Raw genomic sequence first — 27375 nt, 5'->3', positions numbered from 1 at the left:
GCCGATGACTGGTACCAGCAGTGTCAAGATCGGCCTCTGGAGGAAGTTTGTGAAGGACGCTGCTGGGGAGTTGGAAGCAGTCACCTTCCAGGAACAATGGAGGGCAGAGGAGCGACGCTCACAGCAACAAACGAGCATAGCACCGGGCGGCTAAAACGCAGAGAGTTGGCACGTGGGGAGCACAGTTGGTGCATCTGCCAATCATATCAGTTAATCACCTGGGTTCGTTCCGTGACGTTCTGCCAGAGGGCCTTCGACACTTATTGTTGTAGGCGCACAAGCTGATAGCTATGTGTGTTTAAACGATTGTGGTAGCTGATTGGTTTTACCATTGCACTACAATCCTGACTGCCTGTGTTCAATTTCTGGCTATGTGCATAATAATGGGGTAGTGGTAATTGAACCTGTCCTAGACCTCCCATAGGTTAGCCCGGCCTTCAATAATTACCTCATGCAATGTCTAAACGTTTGCACTGGGGAGACGAATACAGCGGGGAGTGGTTCTGAACACGATCCCCCTCCCGCGCAGTGCCATCCTTAACTGGTTATCACTAACTGTACTTACCCTTCAGCCTTTCAGGCTCAACGGGAGATGTTTTTATTTCTATTCTTTGGGTCTTTTGGTAAAGTCTTGTAGATGGTTCAAAGAATATAACAAAAAACTACGATGTTTCGATCACAACACAAGCAATGTCATCAGGAGGATGACGATTGCTTGTGTTGTCATCGAAACGTCGTAGTTTTTTATTTTCTTTGAACCATCTATGTGACTTTACCAAAAGACCCAAATAATATGAATTCCTGCAGTCATGAAAGCTTTAAGTGAAGATTTGTTTTAATTTCGTTAGTATTCTTTGGTTCTTTCGGTAAAGTCACATATAAAGATAAAATAATAAATTAAATTAAATACTAGCATACGACGTTTCGATTGCAACACAAGCAATCATCATCAGGTATAAATTAAATAGAAACACAAATCTAGTATACTTAGAAATGTAATGTAATGCAACATAGAGTCGGATAACATAATAGTCAACACCCTATCTGGTTGATTACGTTCTTCCTGAGAATGCTAAATTTGAGTGAGAGATTAAACACAGAACCAGAAACATATAGACAGACATATAAGCAGACAGATATCACAGAGATACATAGAGAGAGAGCAAACATAGGCACAAAGAGAAACTACGCCTCTGTGTCGAGGCCTTAAATAGTGAGAGGGGGGGCGGGGGCGGGGAGAGAGGGAGGGGTTAGAGAAATTAGCATGTCCATGAGTGGAAACGGTGAGTGGCAAGGTGTAAAAATCTTGAGAGAGGGGGGCAGGGGCGGAGAGAGAGGGGTTACAGAAATTAGCATGTCAATGAGTAGCACGATGAGTGGTACGGTGCGAAAGCTTGAAAAAATTAGGGGGCAGGGAGAGAGACACACTAAATTAAATAACCTAGCAAAAATTTCGAAATGTAATGCAATGCAACACAGAGGGTCGGTCAACACACAATTAACACATAGCCTGGTTGATTACGTTCTTCCAAAGATTGCTAAATTAGAATAGTAGGTTTTTACCCTTTTAACTGGTACAAAACTGACACCTTTATTCAAGGCATCATGTTTGCAATGACCACAACACAAGTAGTCAAAAAAGCAAACAAAAAGAAGCAACTCTGATAAGGATGATAATATGCACTGTCCTTGAAGTTGATTGGCCCACACCCGAGACGGCTTTCTTTAGAGCCTAGTCCCCATTGGTGTAGGGCCAGATGACACCAGAAGGCGTACAACTCAAACACAGTGCAATATCAGAGTATTGAGAGCTCGGGGTAAGCATTTACACTATGAGATCTCTTTTACCAGTGGCAAAATATAATAGTAGGTTTTTACCCTTTTAACTGGTACAAAACTGACACCTTTATTCAAGGCATCATGTTTGCAATGACCACAACACAAGTAGTCAAAAAAGCAAACAAAAAGAAGCAACTCTGATAAGGATGATAATATGCACTGTCCTTGAAGTTGATTGGCCCACACCCGAGACGGCTTTCTTTAGAGCCTAGTCCCCATTGGTGTAGGGCCAGATGACACCAGAAGGCGTACAACTCAAACACAGTGCAATATCAGAGTATTGAGAGCTCGGGGTAAGCATTTACACTCTGAGATCTCTTTTACCAGTGGCAAAATATAATAGTAGGTTTTTACCCTTTTAACTGGTACAAAACTGACACCTTTATTCAAGGCATCATGTTTGCAATGACCACAACACAAGTAGTCAAAAAAGCAAACAAAAAGAAGCAACTCTGATAAGGATGATAATATGCACTGTCCTTGAAGTTGATTGGCCCACACCCGAGACGGCTTTCTTTAGAGCCTAGTCCCCATTGGTGTAGGGCCAGATGACACCAGAAGGCGTACAACTCAAACACAGTGCAATATCAGAGTATTGAGAGCTCGGGGTAAGCATTTACACTATGAGATCTCTTTTACCAGTGGCAAAATATAATAGTAGGTTTTTACCCTTTTAACTGGTACAAAACTGACACCTTTATTCAAGGCATCATGTTTGCAATGACCACAACACAAGTAGTCAAAAAAGCAAACAAAAAGAAGCAACTCTGATAAGGATGATAATATGCACTGTCCTTGAAGTTGATTGGCCCACACCCGAGATGGCTTTCTTTAGAGCCTAGTCCCCATTGGTGTAGGGCCAGATGACACCAGAAGGCGTACAACTCAAACACAGTGCAATATCAGAGTATCATCCTTATCAGAGTTGCTTCTTTTTGTTTGCTTTTTTGACTACTTGTGTTGTGGTCATTGCAAACATGATGCCTTGAATAAAGGTGTCAGTTTTGTACCAGTTAAAAGGGTAAAAACCTACTATTATATTTTGCCACTGGTAAAAGAGATCTCATAGTGTAAATGCTTACCCCGAGCTCTCAATACTCTGATATTGCACTGTGTTTGAGTTGTACGCCTTCTGGTGTCATCTGGCCCTACACCAATGGGGACTAGGCTCTAAAGAAAGCCGTCTCGGGTGTGGGCCAATCAACTTCAAGGACAGTGCATATTATCATCCTTATCAGAGTTGCTTCTTTTTGTTTGCTTTTTTGACTACTTGTGTTGTGGTCATTGCAAACATGATGCCTTGAATAAAGGTGTCAGTTTTGTACCAGTTAAAAGGGTAAAAACCTACTATTATATTTTGCCACTGGTAAAAGAGATCTCATAGTGCTAAATTAGAAGTTAAGTGTGAAATTTGAAAAAACACAGACACGAAGACTGATAGACAAGCAGAGAGAGAGACAACGAAAAAACCCAGAGAGAGAGAGAACAAACAAACTTAAAACTTCCCCGTAGAAGTGGTTCAAACTTAATTTGGAGCTTTCGTGACTGCAGGAATTATTCTTTGGTTCTTTCAGTAAAGTTTCTCTTTGTGCCTATGTTTGCTCTCTCTCTATGTATCTCTGTGATATCTGTCTGCTTATATGTCTGTCTATATGTTTCTGGTTCTGTGTTTAATCTCTCTCTCAAATTTAGCATTCTCCGGAAGAACGTAATCAACCAGATAGGGTGTTGACTGTTATGTTATCCGACTCTGTTGTATTACATTACATTTCTAAGTATACTAGATTTGTGTTTATATTTAATTTATACCTGATGACGATTGCTTGTGTTGCAATCGAAACGTTGTATGCTAGTATTTAATTTAATTTATTATTTTATCTTTATACGTGACTTTACCGAAAGAACCAAATAATAATTCCTGCAGTCACGAAAGCTCCAAATTAAGTTTCGTTAGTATTGAGAGAAATGGGAATCGGTGGTTTGGTGCTTCACGCACTGCGCTTTGAATCTGCCAAAATGTGTTGGAGTCTTAGCAATGCACATCCACCAGTGCTTATTGGTATATTAACCTGGGCTTTCTCTAGGTTAACTCAGCCTAAAAGGATTACAGGTGTATTGTGTGAACGTCCGCAATGTGGTAATGATGGAGGTTCACGGCTGGCCAGTGTTATTAGATGTGCACATGCGCTAAGGTGATTGTGAATTCCAGATTACCGTGGTTGTTTTCAGGACCCAGTGGTTCTGGCCTTTGACATCGAGACGACCAAGCTGCCCCTGAAGTTCCCCGATGCTGAGACAGACCAGATCATGATGATCTCATACATGGTTGATGGCCAGGTAAGGTCACCTGTTTACAGGCTCCATTGTTGGGTCCAGCCAAGTCACGTCACATGTCTGTCATGAAGAGTAGCGTTGTTTATCGCCTGTTTTCACAGATTTTGTCGTTTGAAATTTCAGTCACTTTCAGGTCTCCAAAAAACTCACCGAGTCTCAAGACTCTTTTTCAGGAGGGTCCCGCTAAGTGTTCACGGTTGGGGTGATGATTGCCATGTGCTTCCCAATTAAGTACAGGTATCCCTCTTTATGAAAGAGATGTGTTCTGCAAAAAACACGCATAATACGAAATTTCGTGAATCGGTATGGCTTTTCCAATTTATTTAATACAAAAAATTATGGATGTCTTTAGATAGTCATTCCAGCGTTACTAACCTAAATATATACACCGAAATCACTTCACAATAAAAAAATTAGAATAAAGAACATACATTAAAATTATCATATAACTAATTTTAACATTTTTTTTACCGTTCTTGGGAACTCACAAAAGATCTGCATGTTGGAATGCCTGGAAAGTTGATGTAGAGGCGGTTTCGTTGCACTGCAGGGACACCGTGTTGCTGTCGTGGATGGATCACGCAGCCTCCCGGGTGCTTTTTGTTTGATCATCTTATGGCGTGTGCCATTTGAACTTCGTTTACGTGGAAATTTTATTTTTTAAATGGAAAAAAATCCATAATTTGTCAATTGCATTATCACAAAATTTCGTAAACCGAACGTTCATAAATTGAGGGATTGCTACTTGGCAAGTAATTTGTTTAAAAAATAAATTGGACCTTGACACCAGTGCACAGCGGCCGACTGTTCTTCAAATGAAGTCGTGAGATATTTCGTGTCCACTGAAGCAGAAGTTGCATAGTATTTTGTTGAAAATACATGCGCAGTATTAACCAGGGTGGCCTGCCGGATTCGAATCATGAACATCTCTCATTATCGGCGAACGCTCTACCGCTCGCTATTGTTATGTCAGTCACACTGATGTAACAAAATTCCTAGAGCTGGAATTTAATTTGAAAGTAAGTGAAACTCCTAATTTAAGTTGGCCTGGTTTTTTTTACATTAATCAAAATCAGCTGATGACCCTATTGGCAGGCATGTTCTCCAACTGTCATGTTTGCTTGGAATATAGAATAGTCACAAACACAATTGTCAGCAGTTGCGGAACATATTTGCCAACAAGGACTCTCCATTTTGATAATGTTGATGTTCTATGTAAAATTAATGACGATTGGACAAGAATAACTGGAGAATATGTTTAAATTGAAAATAAGTAAATATAATTTCAAACAAGCAGACAGCTTTAGGATGAGTGCGGCTTGGAAATGTATCATTAAATAATAACATGGCAACCTTTTTAAAAAGTGTGTGTACATTTGTAATGACCAGGAGGGATAATCATGGGTAAGGGTGCGTTATATAATAACCAATTATGAGGGGGGCGTAACTGTGCTAAAGGTTAAAGGTGGGGTCAGTCTGGAATCTCTGGGAACCTGCTCGAAGGTTCTAGAAGGGGCGTGGCTAGAGGCGGGGCCTGGCCACGCCGAGGAGTATATAGGGGGGACGTGACCGACAATTCGGGGCTGTCGTTGGTTCCGGGTCCTGGCTGCCGTCGCTGTCTTCGCCGTCATCTCTTCTCCATCGTCCAGCCGCATGGCTGATCCGCTGTACGGCTCCCATCGTCGTCGCCTCTATATTAGTCAGCCAGCTATATAGTTAGACGCCGACGATGGGGCTGTGTGGATGGGTCACCTATGCGAAGCCCCATATATATACTCGCCTTTTGCCTGTCCAAGGACAGGTGTATTTCAGTAAATCTAAAACTTGCAAGCGAAAAACAGACCGCGACGTGATATTCATTGCATCAATTCGTGTGCAATTTGTAAGGGCGCGGTGACAGACTTATTTCATTTAAAGGTTATAATCTCTTGTTCATCATGACGTCCTTTTTACTTCTATGTCTCAATAGCTTTACTGAGATCGCGTGACGTGAGGGTTCTGCCTTTGTAGTGAGGGTTATAAGTTTACGCTGAGGAGGGGGGAGGAGGCACCTCGCCCCCCCCCCCCATGTGGAGTGATGTCACCCGCTCATGAATATTAATGACGGGGGGGGGGTGCGCCATGTGGAGTGATGTCACGTGCGTTTCACACAAATAGACATTCTTGGCTCATTATGGTGCCTGTAAGTGTGAGACATATAAAAGGAGCCCTCTGCACGTCGTGTCATGGAAGTCGCTCACTACACATTGATTGAAAATAATCCAGCTGAATTATAACGTGACTAACCATTTAGTATAACTGACTTACTAACCAGTATTATCACGTAAATCTGTACCTCACATTCACATATACTGTATAATATTTTTTTTTTTATAATTTAACAACTCATCTTCTTGGTTCTTTCGGTAAAGTCACGTAGAAGGGAAGTAATAAAATAATAAAAATAAAACATAATAAAACAATTCTCACGACGTTTCGGCCACAACGCAAGCAGCCATCCTCAGGCGAAGAATGAAACACCCCAAGCTTGGAGCGTATATTTAAGCTGGGTTAGAGGGGGGGGAGGTGGGAAGAAGAGCGCCTAAACAAAATAATTTGCATATCAAGAGGAATTCAGCATATGGAAAATGCGTAGGAGGTGGGCGGGGGGGGTTCCAAATCAATACTATGCCCGTGCATTATGCAGGATTAGCAGCATCAAAGGGGGGGGGGGAAGGGGGGGAGCATTAACAAAGGAAAGGAATGTTAATAGTATGTAGCTGTAGTTACTAAACAACCACGTAAAAAACTACAGTATAAACTGCATGACAAACTAAAGTATAAACTACATAGCATCATCAGTAAACTTACTATACTCTACAATAAGCTGAGTTACTAACAGTAAGTAATACATGAAAAATTCTACGTTGTAAAAAATTATATAATATGCTTCCATCTAAACTTTATTCTCTTACATCACACGCGTCTATACCGTATTATATACTTCCATAGGCAAAACCAACATTAAATTACATACTGTATTGCTATAAACCACCCTATACCTTATACATTTTTAATATAACACTATGTATTATTCTACCCACCCTAATGTGTATCAAAATGGTTTATTACGTCCTTCCAGTGATTGCTAAGCCAGAATCCATCTTCTCGGTTAAAATTGTCTCTGTGTTTGTAAATGTGGATCGCCTCATGTACGAATCTCTCATGATAGCCAGATGGCTTGCAGAGAACCTCTGTCTTGGAGAAGTCAATGTCATGTGAGCCCACTGAGTTGTAACAGTGATCTGCCACGGCTGAGGTGTTTGTCCTACAGTGTTTCAGGTCAGCTTTATGTTCACGGATGCGGTCCGAGACATGTCGTTTGGTTTCCCCAATGTAACTGCTACCACAGAGGCAACTTAGTTTGTAGACACCAGGGTACTGTATGTCTGGAACCACATCTTTTACAGACGGTACCAGATCACGGATTTTATGTACTGTGTTGAATCGGACCTGGATCTTGTGTTTAATCAGGATTTTGGAGATCTTTTTTGTGACCCCAGCAATGTAGGGTAAGGTGATGGTCTTGAAAGGCTCCTCAACAGGATCTTTCTTGGTGGTTGGAGTGATGGCTTTGCGGATTGTGTAGTCGGAGTAACCATTAGCCTTAAGAGCTTGGCGTACGTGTTTGAGTTCACTGGAAATGTGTTCATGGTCGGAGATGCATTGGGCTCTATGATATAGAGTCTTGATGAGAGAATTCTTCTGGGATGGATGGTGGTGGGAATCCGGTTTTAGATAAGCATCCGTGTGGGTGGCTTTCCTGTAGACAGAGTGGCTCATTGAACCATCAGGTCTCCTTTTGATTAGGACATCCAAAAAGGGTAGCTTGCCATCATTTTCGACTTCCATGGTGAATCTGATGGCTGGGTGTATGGAATTGATATGGTCGAGAAATTGGTCTAGAGCAGGCCGGCCATGTGGCCAGATGACAAAAGTGTCGTCTACGTACCTCTTCCATAAGGTCGGGCGTAGAGTCGCAGTCTGGATGGCGTCCGTCTCAAATTTCTCCATGAAGATGTTGGCTACAACCGGAGATAAGGGGGAGCCCATTGGGGTGCCCTCAATTTGCTTGTAGAAGGTTCCATTCCAGGTGAAGTATGTATTGGTTAAGCAGTGTCTCACCAGGGGGGGTACCCCAGCATTCAGTCCTTGATGAACCAAGTCTTCAATGATTGCGATGGTGTCAGGCACAGGCACCTTGGTGAACAAGGAAACCACATCAAAACTGACAAGCAGGTCGTCTGGGGACAGGGCAATCCCCTTGATTGTTGATACCAGGTCAGTAGAGTTTAGTACTGCAGAGGTGGTTTTTCCAGTGAAAGGCCGTAGGATTTCGGACAAAAAACGAGCCAGTTTGTAAGTCGGGGAGTTGATAGTAGAGACAATGGGACGAAGAGGTGTATCTTCTTTATGTATCTTTGGCAAGCCGTACAATCTTGGTGGCCTGGCTGCAGAAGGTTTCAACGAGAACTGTTTGGTCTGATCAATTAATGCGGTTGAAGCAGAAATGATGTTGTTGGTTTTGGAGACGAGGCTGTTGGTGGGGTCTCTTTTTATTTTTGTATAGCTGCCATCGGTGAGTAGTTCTTGAATTTTGTTGTTGTATTCTATTTTGTCCATGATGACAGTGGCATTGCCTTTGTCGGCTGAGAGGATGACAATGTCATCCCTCTTTTTTAATTGAGCTAATTCAAAACGCTCATCTTTGCTGATGTTGCTAGCTGGCATCTTAGCGTTTTTGAGGGTTAAGATGCCAGCTAGCAACATCAGCAAAGATGAGCGTTTTGAATTAGCTCAATTAAAAAAGAGGGATGACATTGTCATCCTCTCAGCCGACAAAGGCAATGCCACTGTCATCATGGACAAAATAGAATACAACAACAAAATTCAAGAACTACTCACCGATGGCAGCTATACAAAAATAAAAAGAGACCCCACCAACAGCCTCGTCTCCAAAACCAACAACATCATTTCTGCTTCAACCGCATTAATTGATCAGACCAAACAGTTCTCGTTGAAACCTTCTGCAGCCAGGCCACCAAGATTGTACGGCTTGCCAAAGATACATAAAGAAGATACACCTCTTCGTCCCATTGTCTCTACTATCAACTCCCCGACTTACAAACTGGCTCGTTTTTTGTCCGAAATCCTACGGCCTTTCACTGGAAAAACCACCTCTGCAGTACTAAACTCTACTGACCTGGTATCAACAATCAAGGGGATTGCCCTGTCCCCAGACGACCTGCTTGTCAGTTTTGATGTGGTTTCCTTGTTCACCAAGGTGCCTGTGCCTGACACCATCGCAATCATTGAAGACTTGGTTCATCAAGGACTGAATGCTGGGGTACCCCCCCTGGTGAGACACTGCTTAACCAATACATACTTCACCTGGAATGGAACCTTCTACAAGCAAATTGAGGGCACCCCAATGGGCTCCCCCTTATCTCCGGTTGTAGCCAACATCTTCATGGAGAAATTTGAGACGGACGCCATCCAGACTGCGACTCTACGCCCGACCTTATGGAAGAGGTACGTAGACGACACTTTTGTCATCTGGCCACATGGCCGGCCTGCTCTAGACCAATTTCTCGACCATATCAATTCCATACACCCAGCCATCAGATTCACCATGGAAGTCGAAAATGATGGCAAGCTACCCTTTTTGGATGTCCTAATCAAAAGGAGACCTGATGGTTCAATGAGCCACTCTGTCTACAGGAAAGCCACCCACACGGATGCTTATCTAAAACCGGATTCCCACCACCATCCATCCCAGAAGAATTCTCTCATCAAGACTCTATATCATAGAGCCCAATGCATCTCCGACCATGAACACATTTCCAGTGAACTCAAACACGTACGCCAAGCTCTTAAGGCTAATGGTTACTCCGACTACACAATCCGCAAAGCCATCACTCCAACCACCAAGAAAGATCCTGTTGAGGAGCCTTTCAAGACCATCACCTTACCCTACATTGCTGGGGTCACAAAAAAGATCTCCAAAATCCTGATTAAACACAAGATCCAGGTCCGATTCAACACAGTACATAAAATCCGTGATCTGGTACCGTCTGTAAAAGATGTGGTTCCAGACATACAGTACCCTGGTGTCTACAAACTAAGTTGCCTCTGTGGTAGCAGTTACATTGGGGAAACCAAACGACATGTCTCGGACCGCATCCGTGAACATAAAGCTGACCTGAAACACTGTAGGACAAACACCTCAGCCGTGGCAGATCACTGTTACAACTCAGTGGGCTCACATGACATTGACTTCTCCAAGACAGAGGTTCTCTGCAAGCCATCTGGCTATCATGAGAGATTCGTACATGAGGCGATCCACATTTACAAACACAGAGACAATTTTAACCGAGAAGATGGATTCTGGCTTAGCAATCACTGGAAGGACGTAATAAACCATTTTGATACACATTAGGGTGGGTAGAATAATACATAGTGTTATATTAAAAATGTATAAGGTATAGGGTGGTTTATAGCAATACAGTATGTAATTTAATGTTGGTTTTGCCTATGGAAGTATATAGTACGGTATAGACGCGTGTGATGTAAGAGAATAAAGTTTAGATGGAAGCATATTATATAATTTTTTACAACGTAGAATTTTTCATGTATTACTTACTGTTAGTAACTCAGCTTATTGTAGAGTATAGTAAGTTTACTGATGATGCTATGTAGTTTATACTTTAGTTTGTCATGCAGTTTATACTGTAGTTTTTTACGTGGTTGTTTAGTAACTACAGCTACATACTATTAACATTCCTTTCCTTTGTTAATGCTCCCCCCCTTCCCCCCCCCCCTTTGATGCTGCTAATCCTGCATAATGCACGGGCATAGTATTGATTTAAAACCCCCCCCGCCCACCTCCTACGCATTTTCCATATGCTGAATTCCTCTTGATATGCAAATTATTTTGTTTAGGCGCTCTTCTTCCCACCTCCCCCCCCTCTAACCCAGCTTAAATATACGCTCCAAGCTTGGGGTGTTTCATTCTTCGCCTGAGGATGGCTGCTTGCGTTGTGGCCGAAACGTCGTGAGAATTGTTTTATTATGTTTTATTTTTATTATTTTATTACTTCCCTTCTACGTGACTTTACCGAAAGAACCAAGAAGATGAATCCCTGCAGTCACGAAAGCTTTAAATCGAAATTTAACAACTATTTAGTACAGCTAATTAAGTATAACTAACTTGTTTCACCAGATAAGTATACCTTTATGTTAACATATCTAAAATAATGTATTATCAGCTTCATAACATCATTCATGTGAATATATTAACATCTAAGTTTCACTTGCTGCCACTTCCTCTTCCGTTGTGGGTGCACTTTGATGACATCGCACTACCTATTCACAATTTCTTGCAACTGGCCGTACCTATTTGTTAAATGTTGTGAGATTGCTCTCGAACACACCGGTGTGATGAAGGAGTAATAATTTGGCACGTTTGGCTACGTCTCCAGGGATACCTCATCACCAACCGGGAGGTCGTCTCGGAGGACATTGAGGACTTTGAGTTTACACCGAAGCCCGAATATGAAGGTCCCTTCACCATCTTCAACGAGGCCGATGAGGTACAGCTGATGTTTCATTAAACCAGCTTAAGCTCAGAGTGACTTGGTGCTCAATTTAGAATCTTTATTTTATCTAGACTGGAGAGGAATCCAATGATATATTAATCTCGTTTTCACAGATGTCCAGGTGGGGAGTATCGGCAAGTTACAACAACACACAATAAACAAAAATAAGGACAGAAAACAAAAAACAATGAGGATTGAGGCATTGATGGTTATGTCCCATTTGCATCCCTGAGCGAATGGTGGAAGTTCCACATTCTTATGGTGGGGGCGAGTTTATCCATAGGACAACCATTGTCATTTCCAGAAAGTAGTTTTCATTTAATCGACCCTAGAGGGATGATGGGCTGAGTCAACCCCCAACTATAATTTGAACTCACAACCGTCCACTTTGGTAATGGCTCGCTCCACCGCTGAGCTATCCGGCCAAATATAAATCTTTTGTTTTTTGTAACGGATCATGTTTAATCAAAATCTGCCCATTGCCGGCTTTTACTTATGAACTTATTTTTCTTCATGTCCCATATGGAAAGTACATGGAAGTTTAGGTCCAAGTTTAAGTTGGTGAGACGTGATAGCTTGTAAACTAAGCTCATTGCACGGTGCTTTGGACAGGCTGGACTCCTGCAGAGGTTTTTCGATCACCTCCACGAAACCAAACCAAACATCTTCGTGACCTACAACGGCGACTCTTTTGACTGGTGAGGTCCGCAGATCACAACGCGTCTCAACCGATGCAAACGCAGCTCATCCCAATATGCGTGCATGTCAGTCTGTGTGTGAACTTCTCATCCGAATGCCTTTATCGGAATCTGTAATATAGCACTTTTCGTGCATGTGTGCGCATGCGTTTTTGTGCACGTGTTTGTAATTAGCTTGCTTGCTTGTTTGTGCGTGTGTGTTTGTGTGTAGTGGGGAGCGGTGGCGCAGCAGTTAGCATGCTGCGCTACGAACTTAATGACCCTAGTTCGATTCCCGCTCACGGCCAACACCAGTGATGATTATCTGAACCGCACCTGGGCCTCCTCGAGGTCGACTCGGCATCATGTTAGTACTTGGTGCGGTGTCTAAACATTGGCACTGGGGAGACAAAAGGCGGCCGGGGCACTTGCCCCAACAGTCTGTTAAGGCTATACGGGGATCTTTGTACTTGTATATGGATGTATGTAATATGTTTGAGTGTTGTTCATGTGTGCGCGTCTTGTGTTGGGGGTTCGAGGCCGTTTGTGGAGCGGCGTGCTCTCGAGCATGGCCTGGATCTGCTCATTGAGACCGGGTTCCAGAAGGATTCGCAGGGAGAGTACAAGGCCACACAAGCACTGCACATGGACTGTCTACGGTAACATGTTCTGCAACGTCATCGTCATGATCGTTAGCATCAACAATTGTAGTTTTTTTCCAAGTCTGCACTGCACATTGTTATAGCCGGCAGGTGGCGCAGAAATAGTGCTTGTGCCTCACGGCAAGAAAGTCCTGGGTTTGATTCTCAATGCTGGGCACCTTTCAGAGTTTGTATGTTTTCCCTCTGTTCTGCATGTGCTTTCTCCGGTTTCGTCCCATAGCTAAAATACACACACAGTCTAACTGTTTTTGGCCAAAACAATCCCAATGCTGAAAAATTCACTGTAAATTACTTCATTGGTATTACGTATAGTAACATCATGTCACTAAATGTTATTAGAGCACATTTATTTTTTGCTTAGTGGACCCCATGATGGTAGCTGTGCCTGTGCAGAAAAAGGCAACTTCACACGGCCTTATTACTAATACTTTGACGCAAATTTAGTATTTGCATTCTTATAATGCAATGCGACAATACGTGGCAATTTTGCCATGTAATTGGCAGGTAATTATGGACCTTGATGCCGGCACATAGTTACCTCCGCTTCTCGAAGACCACCGTGAAGCAGATGGCGCATATTGTAGCACAGTTACCGCATCCGCAGCAGTGGTCACTGGGCCGCCAGTAGGGGGCAATGTTGCTGTGTGTAATGCTTATCGGGAAGTGGCGTGGTACACCCCGCCTTCGTAGGTGCACGCGGGTAGCCATCGTGAGTTTGCGCCGTGTGTATATGTGGGGATCGAGCAGCTGGGTGAAGAGGGACAGCTACCTGCCGGTTGGCTCGCACAACCTCAAGGCGGCCGCCAAGGCGAAGCTGGGGTACGACCCCGTTGAGCTGGATCCCGAGGAGATGTGTCGCATGGCAGCTGAAGAGCCACAGGTGTGGGCACAATGTCGATTAATGTTCACGTTTCAAGTTCTATATAGAGGCGAGAGTTGGCGATCAGCAAACATTTTGTGAAATTCCCTTTTCCATGGGCTCTGAGTTGCCATACCCTGGCTTGCCATGAGAAGGCCGTAGAGCAAGTTGACTAATCACACCATCGGTTTCCATCTGTATGGGGATCGAGTGTATCCCCCCTCACGTGCATGGATTTTCTCCGGGTGCTCTGGTTTTCTCGCACTTGAATAAGTCGTTAATTGTCTGAAAACCTCTTAAAATAAAATCCAATGCAGGACCGTCCTGAAAAAGAGTCTTATTCCTGAATAAATAAGTAAATTACCATTATATTTATTATTAAAGGCTATATGGGGGATCTTCGTCTATGTGATCCACTGTTGCTGCTGCCCACTGTCTGCGTGTAGACGCTGGCCACGTACTCGGTGTCGGACGCGGTGGCCACCTACTACATGTACATGAAATACGTGCACCCGTTCATTTTCGCGCTCTGCACCATCATCCCCATGGAGCCGGACGAGGTGAGTACTCCTCCACATGTGCCGTCGCGTGGCCCAGTGGTATTGTGCGTGCCATTTTGTCGCAGAGGTTGCTGTTTCAAATCCGGCAGGATGCCTTGGTTTAATATTTATCTATTTTTTATTGCTTACTCGAAAGCCTTGATGAGTTTCAATAATTTTTTGTTTAGGTGGGTCCTGCCAAGTTTCATGGTAGGGGGCGATGTTGCAATGTATAATCCCAATCGAGTAGTTTGTAAATATTTTTTCAGCATTGGGACGTTTTGGCCAATACTGGTTACATTGTATGTTTTTACATACTCTTTGGGTCTTTCGGTAAAGTTGTGACTTTACCGAAAGACCCAAAGAGTATGAATTCCTGCAGTCATGAAAGCTTTAAGTCAAGATTGTATGTTTTGTTATGCTATGGAAGGAAACTGGAGAACCCAGAGAAAATCCCTGTAGAACAGGGGGAGAACATACAAACTCGACATAGAAAGGCGCCCCAGTTGGGAATAGATCCCAGAACATTCACAGATGGTGTTAAAGATCCGTGATGGCATTTGAAGAAGAGTCGGCCATCCTGTGCTGGTGTCAGGGGCCAAATTTATAATATTACTTGCTAATTAATTGGAAACATACCATTCGTCACCGCCCACTGTAAAAACATGGCAGGACCCTCTTGAAAAAGAGTCTTGAAACTCGGTGGGACTTCATGTTTAAACAAGCGTGACAGTAAGCATCATTGGCTCGAGTCTAACACGGTTTAGAGTTCATCATTGGGATGTTAAACAGCTGCTTGCTAACAACACCCTCTCTGGCAGCGAATGCGCTTACACACGGGTTTGGGGGTGGTGGTGCAGTGATTAGCGCGCTGCACTTCGAACCCGGCGACCCGAGTTCGATTTTTGCTCACAGGCCAACATCGATGACAAATATCTGAAGGGGTCCTGGGTCTCCACTAGGTCAACCTCGGCCTCAAATGAGTACCATGTAGTGTGCAAACATCACCACTCGGGGACAAAGGCGGCCGGGCGTGGTGCTGGCCCACCACCACCCCATCACGTACCGTGCTGGCCTTCATAGGCATTGCTCGCTAACAGCACTTGCCCCTTACAGTCCTGTATCAGCTATACGGGGGATGTTTGTCTTTGGCTTTGTCACAGGTGCTTCGGAAGGGCTCTGGCACTCTGTGCGAGGCACTACTCATGGTGCAGGCATTCCATGCCAACATCGTGTTCCCAACAAGCAGCAGGAGGAGTTCAACCGGCTAACGGGCGACGGCCACGTGCTGGACTCGGAGACCTATGTAGGGGGCCACGTGGAGGCCCTGGAGTGCGGCGTCTTCCGCAGTGACATCCCTGTCGCTTCAAGATGGTTGGTGTCAACGTTTTCTCCCTGCAGTGGTGGTGTCGCGACGTGCCTGAATAATAATTATAATGATGATGAATCATAATGATTTGTTTTGATTGAGCACCGTTTATGCCGGGGACATCTCAAACCCTCCCAACACGTGGCAGAATGTTGCCTCTTCTTTTGCATCTAACGCTATGCCGTCTCTGGGTTACAGGCATGCACCACCACATCTGACTGCTGAAGATTAGTGGCGAGGGTGATGCCGGGACACTTGCACTGTGTGCTGATGAGCACTGATCAGTGATAGTGAGGGTGACGCTGCGAACATGCGACTGTGGTCTGATAGAACCCAGGTGTGTGTTGAGGAGCTCATGGAGAAGGTTGAGACCACCCTGAAGCATGCGCTGGAGGAGGAGGAAAGATTCCTCTGGACAAGGTCAACAACTTCTCTGAGGTTGGTGTTGGTGGATGTGAAAATTACACATCTTTGGTTGGGACCAGAAAAATCACTAGTGGCCAGCAGCCAGCCTTGATGTGTGATAACAGGTGAGTGTCGTAGGTGGCGAGCAGTAGATAGTGTTATGCACTTCGAACCCAACGAACCGAGTTCGATCCCACTTACGGCCAACACCGGTGATGATTTTTTTAATCGGTCTTGGGCCTCCCCTAGGTCGACTCAGCTTGAAATGAGGACCTGCTCCGATGTGTAAACATCACCACTGGGTAGACAAAGGCGGCCATAGTACTTGCCACCCACCCCCTTGTGTGCCATGCCGGCTTTCATAGGTGCTCACTAAAAGCACTTGCCCCACCACTATGTTTAGTCGATACGGGGATCTATGCAGGACCGAAGCGGTCCTGCATAGATGCCATATTCTCTGTCCTTGATGTAGGGCATTTCAACGTGACTTACATTTCTGTCTTGTGGCGCTTACTTTATTTGACATATTTTTCGACCACATAGTTTGGGAAGTTTTTCATTGCTGTACCAGAGGAATTTTTTATCCGCTACAGATACAATGAAAGGCTGATCGATGCCCTGATGTGATCAAGGGTTTGCTCCCTATAGTCAACCATGTTATTTTTTATGATTATTTCATGATTGCTCCTCATTCTGAGAAAGAGTTGGATGCTCTAATGCTGAACCTCGAGTGTTCACTAAGAGGTGGGGCCTTACCATCAGCCCCACCAAATACTAAGCACCTGCCTGGATATGTTGTGCCATCAAACACTCCACGCCCTCAACTCCCCATGAGTGATTGGGAAGTTGTGGAGGGAGTGGACAAGATTTCATACCTGGGCAGTGTGCTTCTGACCAGCTCCGGTTTGACAGCAGATGTCTCACTCCGAATCAGTCGGGGGCAGTATTATGTTTCCATTGGTTAATTAACACTGTGTGAAAGCTACCAGGTTCGTCACTCCTCAAGAACCTTTCAGGTTTTTTCAAACCCAAAGGTTTGTTATGGCCTCCCTTCTCTATGCATGTGAAAAGTGGACCCCTCGAATGGAACATCTGCGCCGATTAGAAACATTCAGTTTGGCCTGCCTACGTTTCATCCTGGGTTTAACCAGCCTGGATTGTGTGAGGAGCTCACAGATCCTTGAACGATCTGGACCCAGTCCCATCACTGAGCTCCTCCATTAAGCAAGGCTGCTTTGGCTGGGTCATGTAGCCCACATTCCCAAGCAGCTTCTATTTGGTCGGATAGAGGGGGCTAAATGTGCCCGGCACTGGATAGAGAAGAGATGGGCTGATGTGGTAGAGGAATATGTGGAGTTGAGTGGACTTGCTGATGACCGATACCAGTAGTGTCAAGATTTGTTTTGATGGAAGAGGCTCTTTAAAGACGCTACTTGGCAGTTGGAAGCAGTCGCCCACCAACAACAGTGGAGGGTAGAGGGGCAGCCAATTGGCACATAGGGGACACAATTGGCACATAGGGGACACATCTGCCAGTCATCTCAGTTGACCCATGACATCTGGGTCTGTTTCATGACCTCACAGCATTGAGCCTTCAGACACTTCACATGGCCTAAGGGTTCACCTAACTTTGCACAAGCACCATGGTGATGTCACCGCCACTTAGCGTTGAACAGCGGTTGTCGTTGCTGTTGTGTGCGTGCACCCACTCCACACAGGTGTGCGAGGAGGTGCGGTCCAAGCTTCGTGCTTTGCAGGAAGTGCCAAGCCGGATCGAGTGTCCACTCATTTACCACCTGGACGTGGGGGCCATGTACCCCAACATCATCCTGACCAACCGCCTGCAGGTGCAGCCTTGCACGCTCGCCCAATGCTCCATTTGGCGTCACGTGATCTTTGCACATGGGCTCGGTGGATTATTACGACGTGATAGGAATATGAGCAGCAGGGTCACGTAGCGGTAACAATCATGTCCCACGGCAAGACAGGCCTAGTTTTGATTCCTGACTTTTGAGTTTATTCTTTCCCTGCTCTGAATGGGTTTTATCTTGGTTCTGCGATTTCCTAACTTAGCAGAACCATCCTGAAACAGAGTAAAGATTCGGTGAGGTTTTTCCTGAGCAAACAAGCATATTAATAAAATGTATTGAATTTCGATTTAAAGCTTTCGTGACTGCAGGGATCAATCTTCTTGGTTCTTTCGGTAAAGTCACGTAGAAGGGAAATAATAAAAATAAAACATAATAAAATAATTCTCACGATGTTTCGGCCACAACGCAAGCAGACGTCCTCAGGTGAAGAATGAAACACCACCAAGCTTGGAGCGTATATTTAAGCTGGGTTGGAGGGGGAAGAAGAGCGCCTTGACAAAAGAATTTGCATATCAAGAGGAATTTAGCATATTTATGGGAAATACGTAGGAGGTAGGCGGGGGGTTTCAAAGTCATATTATGCCCGTGCATTATGCAGGATTACCGAAAGAACCAAGAAGAAAAATTTATTGATTTGAAGCCTTCGTGACTGCAGGAATTACTCTTTGTTTCTTTCGGGAAAGTCACGTAGAAAGAAAATAAATTAAATAATAGAATACGGCGTTTCGATTGCAATGCACGCAATCGTCATCAGGTAAGAATGAATGAGAAAAAAACCTAGTAAACTTAGAAATATAATACAATATAAAACAGTCGGCTAACACAACAGTCAACACCCTACCTGGTTGATTACATTCTTCCAAAGATTGCTAAATTTGAGAGAGAATCAAAACACAGACACGGAGACACATAGAGAGACACAAGCAGAGAGAGACAACACAGACACACATAGGCACAGAGAGAAACAACACCTCTGTGTCGAGGCCTTAAATAGAGAGAGGGGGGGGATGGGGGTTGGGGCAGAGAGAGATGGGGGGGGGGGGTAGAGAAATTAGCATGTCAATGAGAGAGTTGTGTGGAAATCCACCCCGTAGCAGCCGGGGGAGAGAAAGAGCAAATGGAGAAAACAAACTTAACAAACCTGGCAAATTTTAGAGAGAGAAATAGGAAGTTTGAGAAAACAAACTTTGTAAAATTTGTAAATGTAATGCAATGCAACACAGAGAGTCGGTTAACATGCAGTTAACGCAGAGCCTGGTTGATTACGTTCTTTCAAAGATTGCTAAATTAGAAGATAAGTGTGAAATTTGAGAGAGAGACAAAACACAGACACGGAGACACATAGACAGACACACAAGCAGAGAGAGACAACACAGAAACACACAGAGAGAGAAAACAAACTTAAATCCTCCCTGTAGAGGTGGTTCAAATTTGATTTGAAGCTTTCGTGATTGCAGGAATTCCACCACCATGCGTGTCAGTAAGGCTTTCCACCACCACAAGTGTGTTATACTGTAATAATTATTGTTTGAGCTCTGCAGTGGCCTGAATATCAATTCTCACAAGCAAATTTATCAAATTAGGTACAACGTTTCATTTGAAACTATGTCCTGGAGTTTTATTCTAACTTCCTGGATTTTGTCTTGATGAAGTTTGACGCAGTTTTAATTGAAGCATCATATGAAATTGCTAAATTTGGTAGTGAGAATTATTCTTCAACTTACCAGTGAGCTGAAACAATTCTAATTGGCGCGTTGTTCGACACTTGTACACGCGACAGTTTAATTTGTGTGGCCGTGTCGGGTGGTGGAGTGTCTGAACCACACACATTTGACTCCAGATCATTATGTTGCCTCACCCAGATATTAATGATGGATTAACATTTTGGCTGAAGTTGAGTAGTCATCGTTTGCGATTGCGAGGGATGCTCTATGTGTGTTTGAGCTGCAAGGGGTCAGCGGTAGTGTAGCGGTTAGCGTGCTGCGCAACGAACCCAGTGACCTATGCTCGATTCCCGCTCACGGTCAACACCAGTGATGATTATCTGAACTGGTGTTGCGCCTTCCCTAGGTCGACTTGGCTTGAAATGTATATCTGGTGCGATGTGTAAACATTACCACTGGGGAGACAAATGCAGCTGGGCATGGTGCTGGCCACCCACCCCCTTGTGGGCCGTGCCGGCCTTCATAGGTGATTGCTAACATCACTTGCCCCAACTGTCTATATGGTGGATCTTTGTCTTTACCTTTGTTTGAACTGCAGCCGTCCGCCATGGTGGACGAGGCGACGTGTGCAGCCTGTGACTTCAACAAGCCAGGTGCTAGCTGCCAGCGTCGCATGGCTTGGCAGTGGCGCGGGGAGTTCAGTGAGTGAACTATTTGTTTTGTGCCATGGCATTACTTGCAATTTGGGGCGGTGGATAGTGGAGCAATGGTAGCACTTGTGTCTCACGGCAAGAAGGGCCTGGGTTTGATTCCCATTCGGGTGCCTTTCTGTGTGGAGTTTGTTTGTTCTCCCCCAGTTCTGCATGAGTTTTTGTGTTTTTTAAATACATTCCATAGCAAAAACATAAAATGTAACTGGTATTGGCCAAAAAACATCTCAATGCTAAAATACTTACTGCAAATGACTGAATTTGGATTACACATGGCAGGACCATGATGAAAAAGAGTATTGAGACTCAGCAAGGTTATGCTTGGATTCTGGCTCTGATCTACTTCTCTGGTCCACCATCCTTTTGCAATATCAGGCAGCTCCAACGTGTGTGATCATATCGTCGCTCGTTCACAGTGCCAGCCACTCGGAGCGAGTTTCACCGCATCCAGCAGCAGCTGGAGAGTGAAAAATTCCCATCCATGTTCCCCGGTGGACCTCCGCGAGCCTTCCACACTCTGTCCCGGGAGGACCAAGCCAAGTACGAGAAGAAGCGCCTTGCAGGTAAACTGCGGTGCCATCCAGAGCCCCAATCCCTTAACACAACACATCTGACTCTCGCACTTAACATCCAGCACCTTGACCCTGAACATCTAATACCTTGACCCTGAACATCTAACACCTGGCCCTGAACATCCAGCACCTTGACCCTGAACATCTAACACCTGACCCTGAACATCTAATACCTGACCCTGAACATCTAAAACCCGACCCTGGACATCCAGCACCTTGACCCTGAACATCTAACACCTTGACCCTGAACATCAATCACCTTGACCCTGAACATCCAACACCTTGACCCGTAACATCCAACACCTTGACCCTGAACATCCAACACCTGAACATCTAACACCAGACCCTGAACATCTAGCACCTGATTCGACACATTTATAATAACGCGATCTGACCCAAAAACCAATATTATGCATAATATTGGTCGCGAAAGCCTACGTGTTAAATTGATCTAACACCTGACCCTGAACATCTAATACCTTACCTTGAACATTTAAAACTTGACCCTTAACATCTAACATGCATAAAGAGAAAAAACAAAGAGAGGTCTAGAATGCACGTGTGTTTGCGTGCACTCTAGATTACTGCCACAAGGCCTACAAGAAGGTGCGGGTGACGCGCATGGAAGAGCGCATGACCACCGTGTGCCAGCGTGAGAACTCCTTCTATGTGGACACGGTGCGTGCGTTCCGAGATCGCCGCTACGACTTCAAGGGCCTTCACAAGGTGCGTGCGTATGTACCTATGTATGGGCTGTAGAAGAGATGGGCTGAGGGAGGTTTTGGAGCCGATTGGACTTGCCGATGACCGGCACCAGCGGTGTCAACATCGGCCTCTGTGGAAGAGGCTCATGAAGGGCGGTACTGGGCAGTCGCCCTCCAGTAGAGGGCAGAGGAGCAATACTCACTGTAATGGCGAAAGCGCTACTGCCGGGCCATTCCACTGCTCTAGCAGCTCTTGCCCCGATGGTGTGTAAGGCTTGGGTGTGATGTTTTGCTCACTGTGGTATTGCAATGCGTGGCATCGCATGTTGCGTGTGCGTGTTTTGGTGCAGGTCTGGAAGCGCAAGCTGGGCAGTGCCGCGGATAGCGGTGACGCCGCGGAGGTTAAACGCTGCCGGAACATGGAGATCCTGTACGACTCTCTGCAGTTGGCACACAAGTGCATCCTCAACTCCTTCTACGGATACGTCATGCGCAAAGGGTGAGTGTCGATGCCTCTTTATGCACACAGTATTCCCTCGTTTTTCACGAGGGGTACGATGCATGTGAATAGAAAATGTTGTGGATAATGATATTGGGCTGCGGAAAGGCATAAATACATGAAAATTATCATTACGCAAATAAATTAATTGGTTTTAATAAACATTAATGAAAAAAATATATTGAAGTATTAAATAATAGTTTATAAATTAACTTACCGCATCACCACTTTATCTCATTACTTTCTTTCTCTCTCTCGATGCAGTCCTGTTTAGTTCCAAATGCGATTCGGTGATGGCTAAAATTGCGAATAGCAAATTCGTGAATAACGAGGGAATACTGTTCTCAGTTGTGTGCACGTGAGTGTAAATTATTCCAAATTATTTATTTTGGCAGCGCCAACACAGCCGTTCGCGCATTGTGCTAAAACACGGCAAATTGAATTCGGTTTCTGCTCATGGCCAACACGATAAGCCATATTACCAGGCTTTACCTGGCTTTACCTGGTAATATGAACATAGATATATACTAAAATGATTTGCTTACTTTTCCTCTACTTTGCACTTCTATCGTGTTTTTTTTTATTGTTTGTTGTAACTTTCTGACCTGCCCCGACTGGAAATTTATGAAAAAGAGCTTTATAGGTCAACGGGACTCCTCTAGCATAAATAAAGATTCCGATTCTGATCGATGATGAGTGTCTTGAGCTTCCCCGAGGTCAATTCAGCCTTAACTGAGTACTTCGTCTGGTGTATGAAACATCAGCACTGGGAGACAAAAGTGGCCGGGGGTTGTTCTAGATTTCTGCCACAATATCTGTGCACTACGCAGGCTGTCTTAGGTGCTTGCTAGCAGTATGAGCCCCAGCAGTCTTGTACAAGGGATCTTGTGTTTGTGTAAATTATGCAACTCGTGCTTTTGCCATGTGGTACAGACTGACGTGTGATTTGTGCAGCCGGCTTTGGCTTAGGTCATGTGGTGTCAGCCTGCCACGTATTGCTGCAATAGTAATGCTAGACTAAACGTGCAGCCCTGCTATGTCTCTCTTGCGCCCGTGTTTAAGGAGAGGATGAGCGTGTTGTGTTGCCCCGTTCCTCTGCGTGTGGCAGGGCACGTTGGTATTCGATGGAGATGGCCGGGATTGTGTGCCACACTGGAGCCAACATTATCATGCAGGCCCGTGAGCTTGTGGAACAGATCGGGTGAGTTCTAACGATTGACAATGCTTTATTCACTTGCAACATGCTTGTGAAAAATATTAAGTTAAAGATATATCACTTTGACACGGGTCAGATTAAACGGTGCTGATTAATTTGCTTTGCCGCTGATGACTTTCCGCAGCCGCCCGCTGGAGCTGGACACGGATGGGATCTGGTGCGCACTACCCAGCTCCTTCCCCGAGAATTATATCTTCCACACGAGCAGTGCCGAGAAGCCCAAGGTCACCGTCTCGTACCCGGGCGCCATGCTCAACATCCTGGTCAAGGTATGTTGTGGCCCTGTGCCCTCGGGCACCCTGTAGGACAACGTCAGGTTCTAACACACATCTCCACGACAGTCATTGAAACATCCGGCCCGTGGCTCAGTGGTCGAGCAAGCGGCTCGCAATTGGAAGGTTGCGAATTAATATCCCATCATGCCTCCGGGGTCGATGAAATCAGTACTGCTTTGTGGGGAACTCGATAGTGGTTTTGTAATGCTACGTCTTGTGTCACGTAAAACATGAGTTTGTCTGGGAACTTTAGAGACTCTAATTTGGAACTCGGTACACAGCTGAGCTCACGCACAATTAATTTGAGGTGATTCCATTTCTCTCAGTCAGTGCAAGAAATGTTGCGCTGCCATGCCCAAGTTCTTCTGCTAATGTGCTGTGTATTTGAATATGCATGAACACACCTCATGTAAATATACATATTATTTTCTTGGTTCTTTTGGTAAAGTCACATAGAAGGAAAAATAATAATAATAATAAATAAATAAAAATTCTCACCATTATTTCCCTTCTACGTGACTTTACCGAACGTCACCCGTCATTAATAATGAACGGGTGACGTCACTCCGCATGAAGAAGGTGGAGTGGAAACGAACATTTGTTTACGAAAATTACCTTTCATTTTGACCTTTATTTATGGAAAGTAAAGCTATTAAAGAAATCAACGCAGCAACTAATATAAGGAGCCAAAAAAAGGCTGTGTGTGTGTCTCGCACGTGACGTCAATCCACATGCCCCCCGCCCTCATTATTATTCAGAAGAAGGTCGAGCGGCTATGATAATTTTTTTACGCAAATTCGCTTTCGATTTCACGTATCTTTATAGAAAGTGAAGGCGATAAATAATTCTACGCCGCATCACAGTGCACTTGGTGCCTTTATTTATTCCTTCGGCACGTCCAACAAAAGGTAAGTCTACTTTTCGCTTCCAAATTATGCTACAATAAACATTTTTTGCAGACATTGTATCGAATTCCAATTGTTTTCAACCCCAGCGAGCGAAAGCAGAAGATAAGTAAGTATCAGAGCAGTGAATTGCAAGTAATTGAAGGTCCGTTAAATACAGTGCTACTGTGACATTCCGTCAGGTGTTTTATGACACATTTGCGTGCAACAACCACTGCCATTAATGCAGTGCTGCAGTCAAATGCTGCGAGGTGTTTTATGACTTCCTTTTGTGCAACATTCACTGCCATTAATACAGTGCTACAGTGAAATTCAGTTAAGTGTTTGATGACATCATTTTTTTCAATAATCCCTGCCATTACATTTAGATAAGATACAATTATACTCTGATCATTTTATTCGTAACTCTAATGCTTCTCTTTGGGCTTCATTATTTGCTAAGTTTCTTCAGACACTATCAGCACTCTCCTTTCTTCACTCTTCGCTATCAAGCGTCCATCGGTAAAGATACATTTTTTCAGTTAACAGCTTCAGGTGATTTGAAAACAGTGCTAAAGTGAAATTACGGGTTTTTTCAAATTATACAGCCACAGAGATTGTTCGCTTTTGCAACCGAGGCGAAATCGTCTTCATCCCGAGACTCGACCTAGCTCCAAGTGATGTCACTCTTCCTTTCGTACTGAAACGACGACAAATTCCGATAATTCCTGCGTATGCGATGACGATCAACAAGTCGCAGGGTCAGACTTTTGAAAATTTGGGTATTTATCTCAATAAACCCGTATTTTCCCATGGCCAGTTGTATGTGGCTCTGTCTAGATCTGATATCCTCCGCAGATCAAAGTGTCCATCAAGGATAGCCAACTGCAGGGAAACCTTTTGAACAGTGATAAGAGATTCATAAAATATTGTATACCAAGAAATCTTCCAAAGTCCTTAATTTCATTTACTAAGTTAAGAAAAAAATATTTTTGTTGCTACATTTCCAAATAAAATTAACAATCACAATTAAACGTTAATTTACATCTTTAATATTACAGCTTCCGTCCTAGGACGGGCTAACAAGCTAGTTACAAATAAAAACGCACGGCTGTTTTTGTGTTGTGCGTTTTGCAGGAGAGCTTTACAAACCACCAGTACCAGGAGCTCACCGAGCCCAGGTCTCTTCGGTACGAGACTCGCTCGGAAAATTCCATATTCTTCGAGGTGGATGGGCCGTACTTGGCCATGATCCTGCCAGCGTCCAAAGAGGAGGGCAAGAAACTGAAGAAGAGGTGGGTTGGGGGAAAAAGGTCATGATTTTAGCTCTGATTCAACAATAATTGGAGCTGTCACAGTGGTGTCACGGTTCGCACCACACTCACTGATCTTGCAATCCAGCGGTCGTCGGCTCGATTCCACCCGCCTGTTGAAACTATGGTAAAAATTTCTCAAATCCCTCCCCACCACCTCCATCCACCTACCAGACATGGATACAGTGCAGTCAATCAGCAGGTCGGTCGCATGTGGTGGGGTAGAGTGTGGGTGGGTACACCTCTTCCAACACGTCTTGTCAATGGGGAAAAATAAACCAAATACCCTCGAGAATTCACTTCAGTGGAAGCCCTTCCGGCAGCAGTGCCATGATAAGAAATTGCAGGGCCGCAACTTTACCTTTATTTTTATTAGAAAAATGTAAATGGCGTTTGGGATAAATATATTCTTAAATATTTTTACTTTGGAAATTATATCAACCAAAGCAAATCTACAGACTTCTCTGGAACCATCAACTATATTTCCAAATTAGACATTGATTTTCAGTGGTTACCCAATTTACATTGCAATTCTTCTTAGATCATAGTTGCTACTTATGCCTCAGCAAGAAGCGTCGAGGTTTGATTCCTGATTTGGGCAGCTTTCTGTGTGGAGTTTGTATAATGTCCACTTCTTCGGCATGGTTTTCCTCTGGGTTTTCCATAGCTAACAGAAATCTCCACAATATAACTGGTATTGGCCAATCATCCCAACCGCTTGTTAACCACTCGCACCTGTTCTCGTAACTGGCACCATAACAATCCCACTTTATCTCAACCACTGTTATCTTTTGTAACAATTTATAATTGTTGTTAAGCTCCTTGGAATAAGTCGCTATATAAATTTATATAACATAAGATCAAATCCTAAAGCTGAATAATTACCTGCAAATTACTCTATTGGGATTATACACAGCAACGCTCTGAAAACTAGGCTGGACCCTCATGAAAAATGTCTTGAGATTCAGTGAGGCTTTCCTGTGTAAACAAGCATGATAATAATATCCAGTAGAAAGAGAGTAAGTCATTTGCAAGTGTTTTTCAAATGGCACGTCTGTGAGTCTGCCTGTGCTTGAGTTGTCGCCGTGTACAAGTGTCCCTGTGCTGCCTTTTGACGCAGGTATGCGGTGTTCAACGAGGACGGTTCTCTGGCCGAACTCAAGGGGTTTGAGGTGAAGCGGCGCGGAGAGCTACAGCTCATCAAAATCTTTCAGTCGTCGGTGTTCGAGGCGTTCCTCAAGGGCTCCAACTTGCAGGAGGTTTATGCTGCCGTGGCCAAGGTAGCCGATTACTGGCTCGATGTGCTCTACAGTAAGGTAAGTGACGGTGCTGAAGGAACCCGTGCT

At 44.3% G+C, this 27375-nt stretch overlaps 1 protein-coding gene across 1 annotated transcript in view; it reads left to right on the top strand.

The window, feature by feature from the left end:
• The window catches only part of POLE (DNA polymerase epsilon, catalytic subunit), a 108426-nt gene that overhangs the window by 12540 nt on the left and 68511 nt on the right, over positions 1-27375 (top strand). The window contains 19 exon segments of the mRNA XM_078860060.1: positions 4069-4176; positions 11694-11804; positions 12423-12508; positions 13027-13146; positions 13897-14029; positions 14455-14568; positions 15711-15780; positions 15783-15921; positions 16247-16314; positions 16317-16354; positions 18040-18168; positions 20455-20557; positions 20983-21129; positions 21719-21864; positions 22193-22341; positions 23450-23542; positions 23682-23826; positions 25854-26011; positions 27150-27345. Of these exon segments, the coding sequence (XP_078716186.1) occupies positions 4069-4176; positions 11694-11804; positions 12423-12508; positions 13027-13146; positions 13897-14029; positions 14455-14568; positions 15711-15780; positions 15783-15921; positions 16247-16314; positions 16317-16354; positions 18040-18168; positions 20455-20557; positions 20983-21129; positions 21719-21864; positions 22193-22341; positions 23450-23542; positions 23682-23826; positions 25854-26011; positions 27150-27345 (2253 nt within the window).

This window comes from Lampetra fluviatilis, chromosome 10 (genome assembly GCF_964198595.1).
Source record: "Lampetra fluviatilis chromosome 10, kcLamFluv1.1, whole genome shotgun sequence".
Taxonomy (NCBI): domain Eukaryota; kingdom Metazoa; phylum Chordata; class Hyperoartia; order Petromyzontiformes; family Petromyzontidae; genus Lampetra; species Lampetra fluviatilis.
Note: the sequence above shows the minus strand (reverse complement) of the source record. Positions and strands in the feature narration are given on the sequence as shown.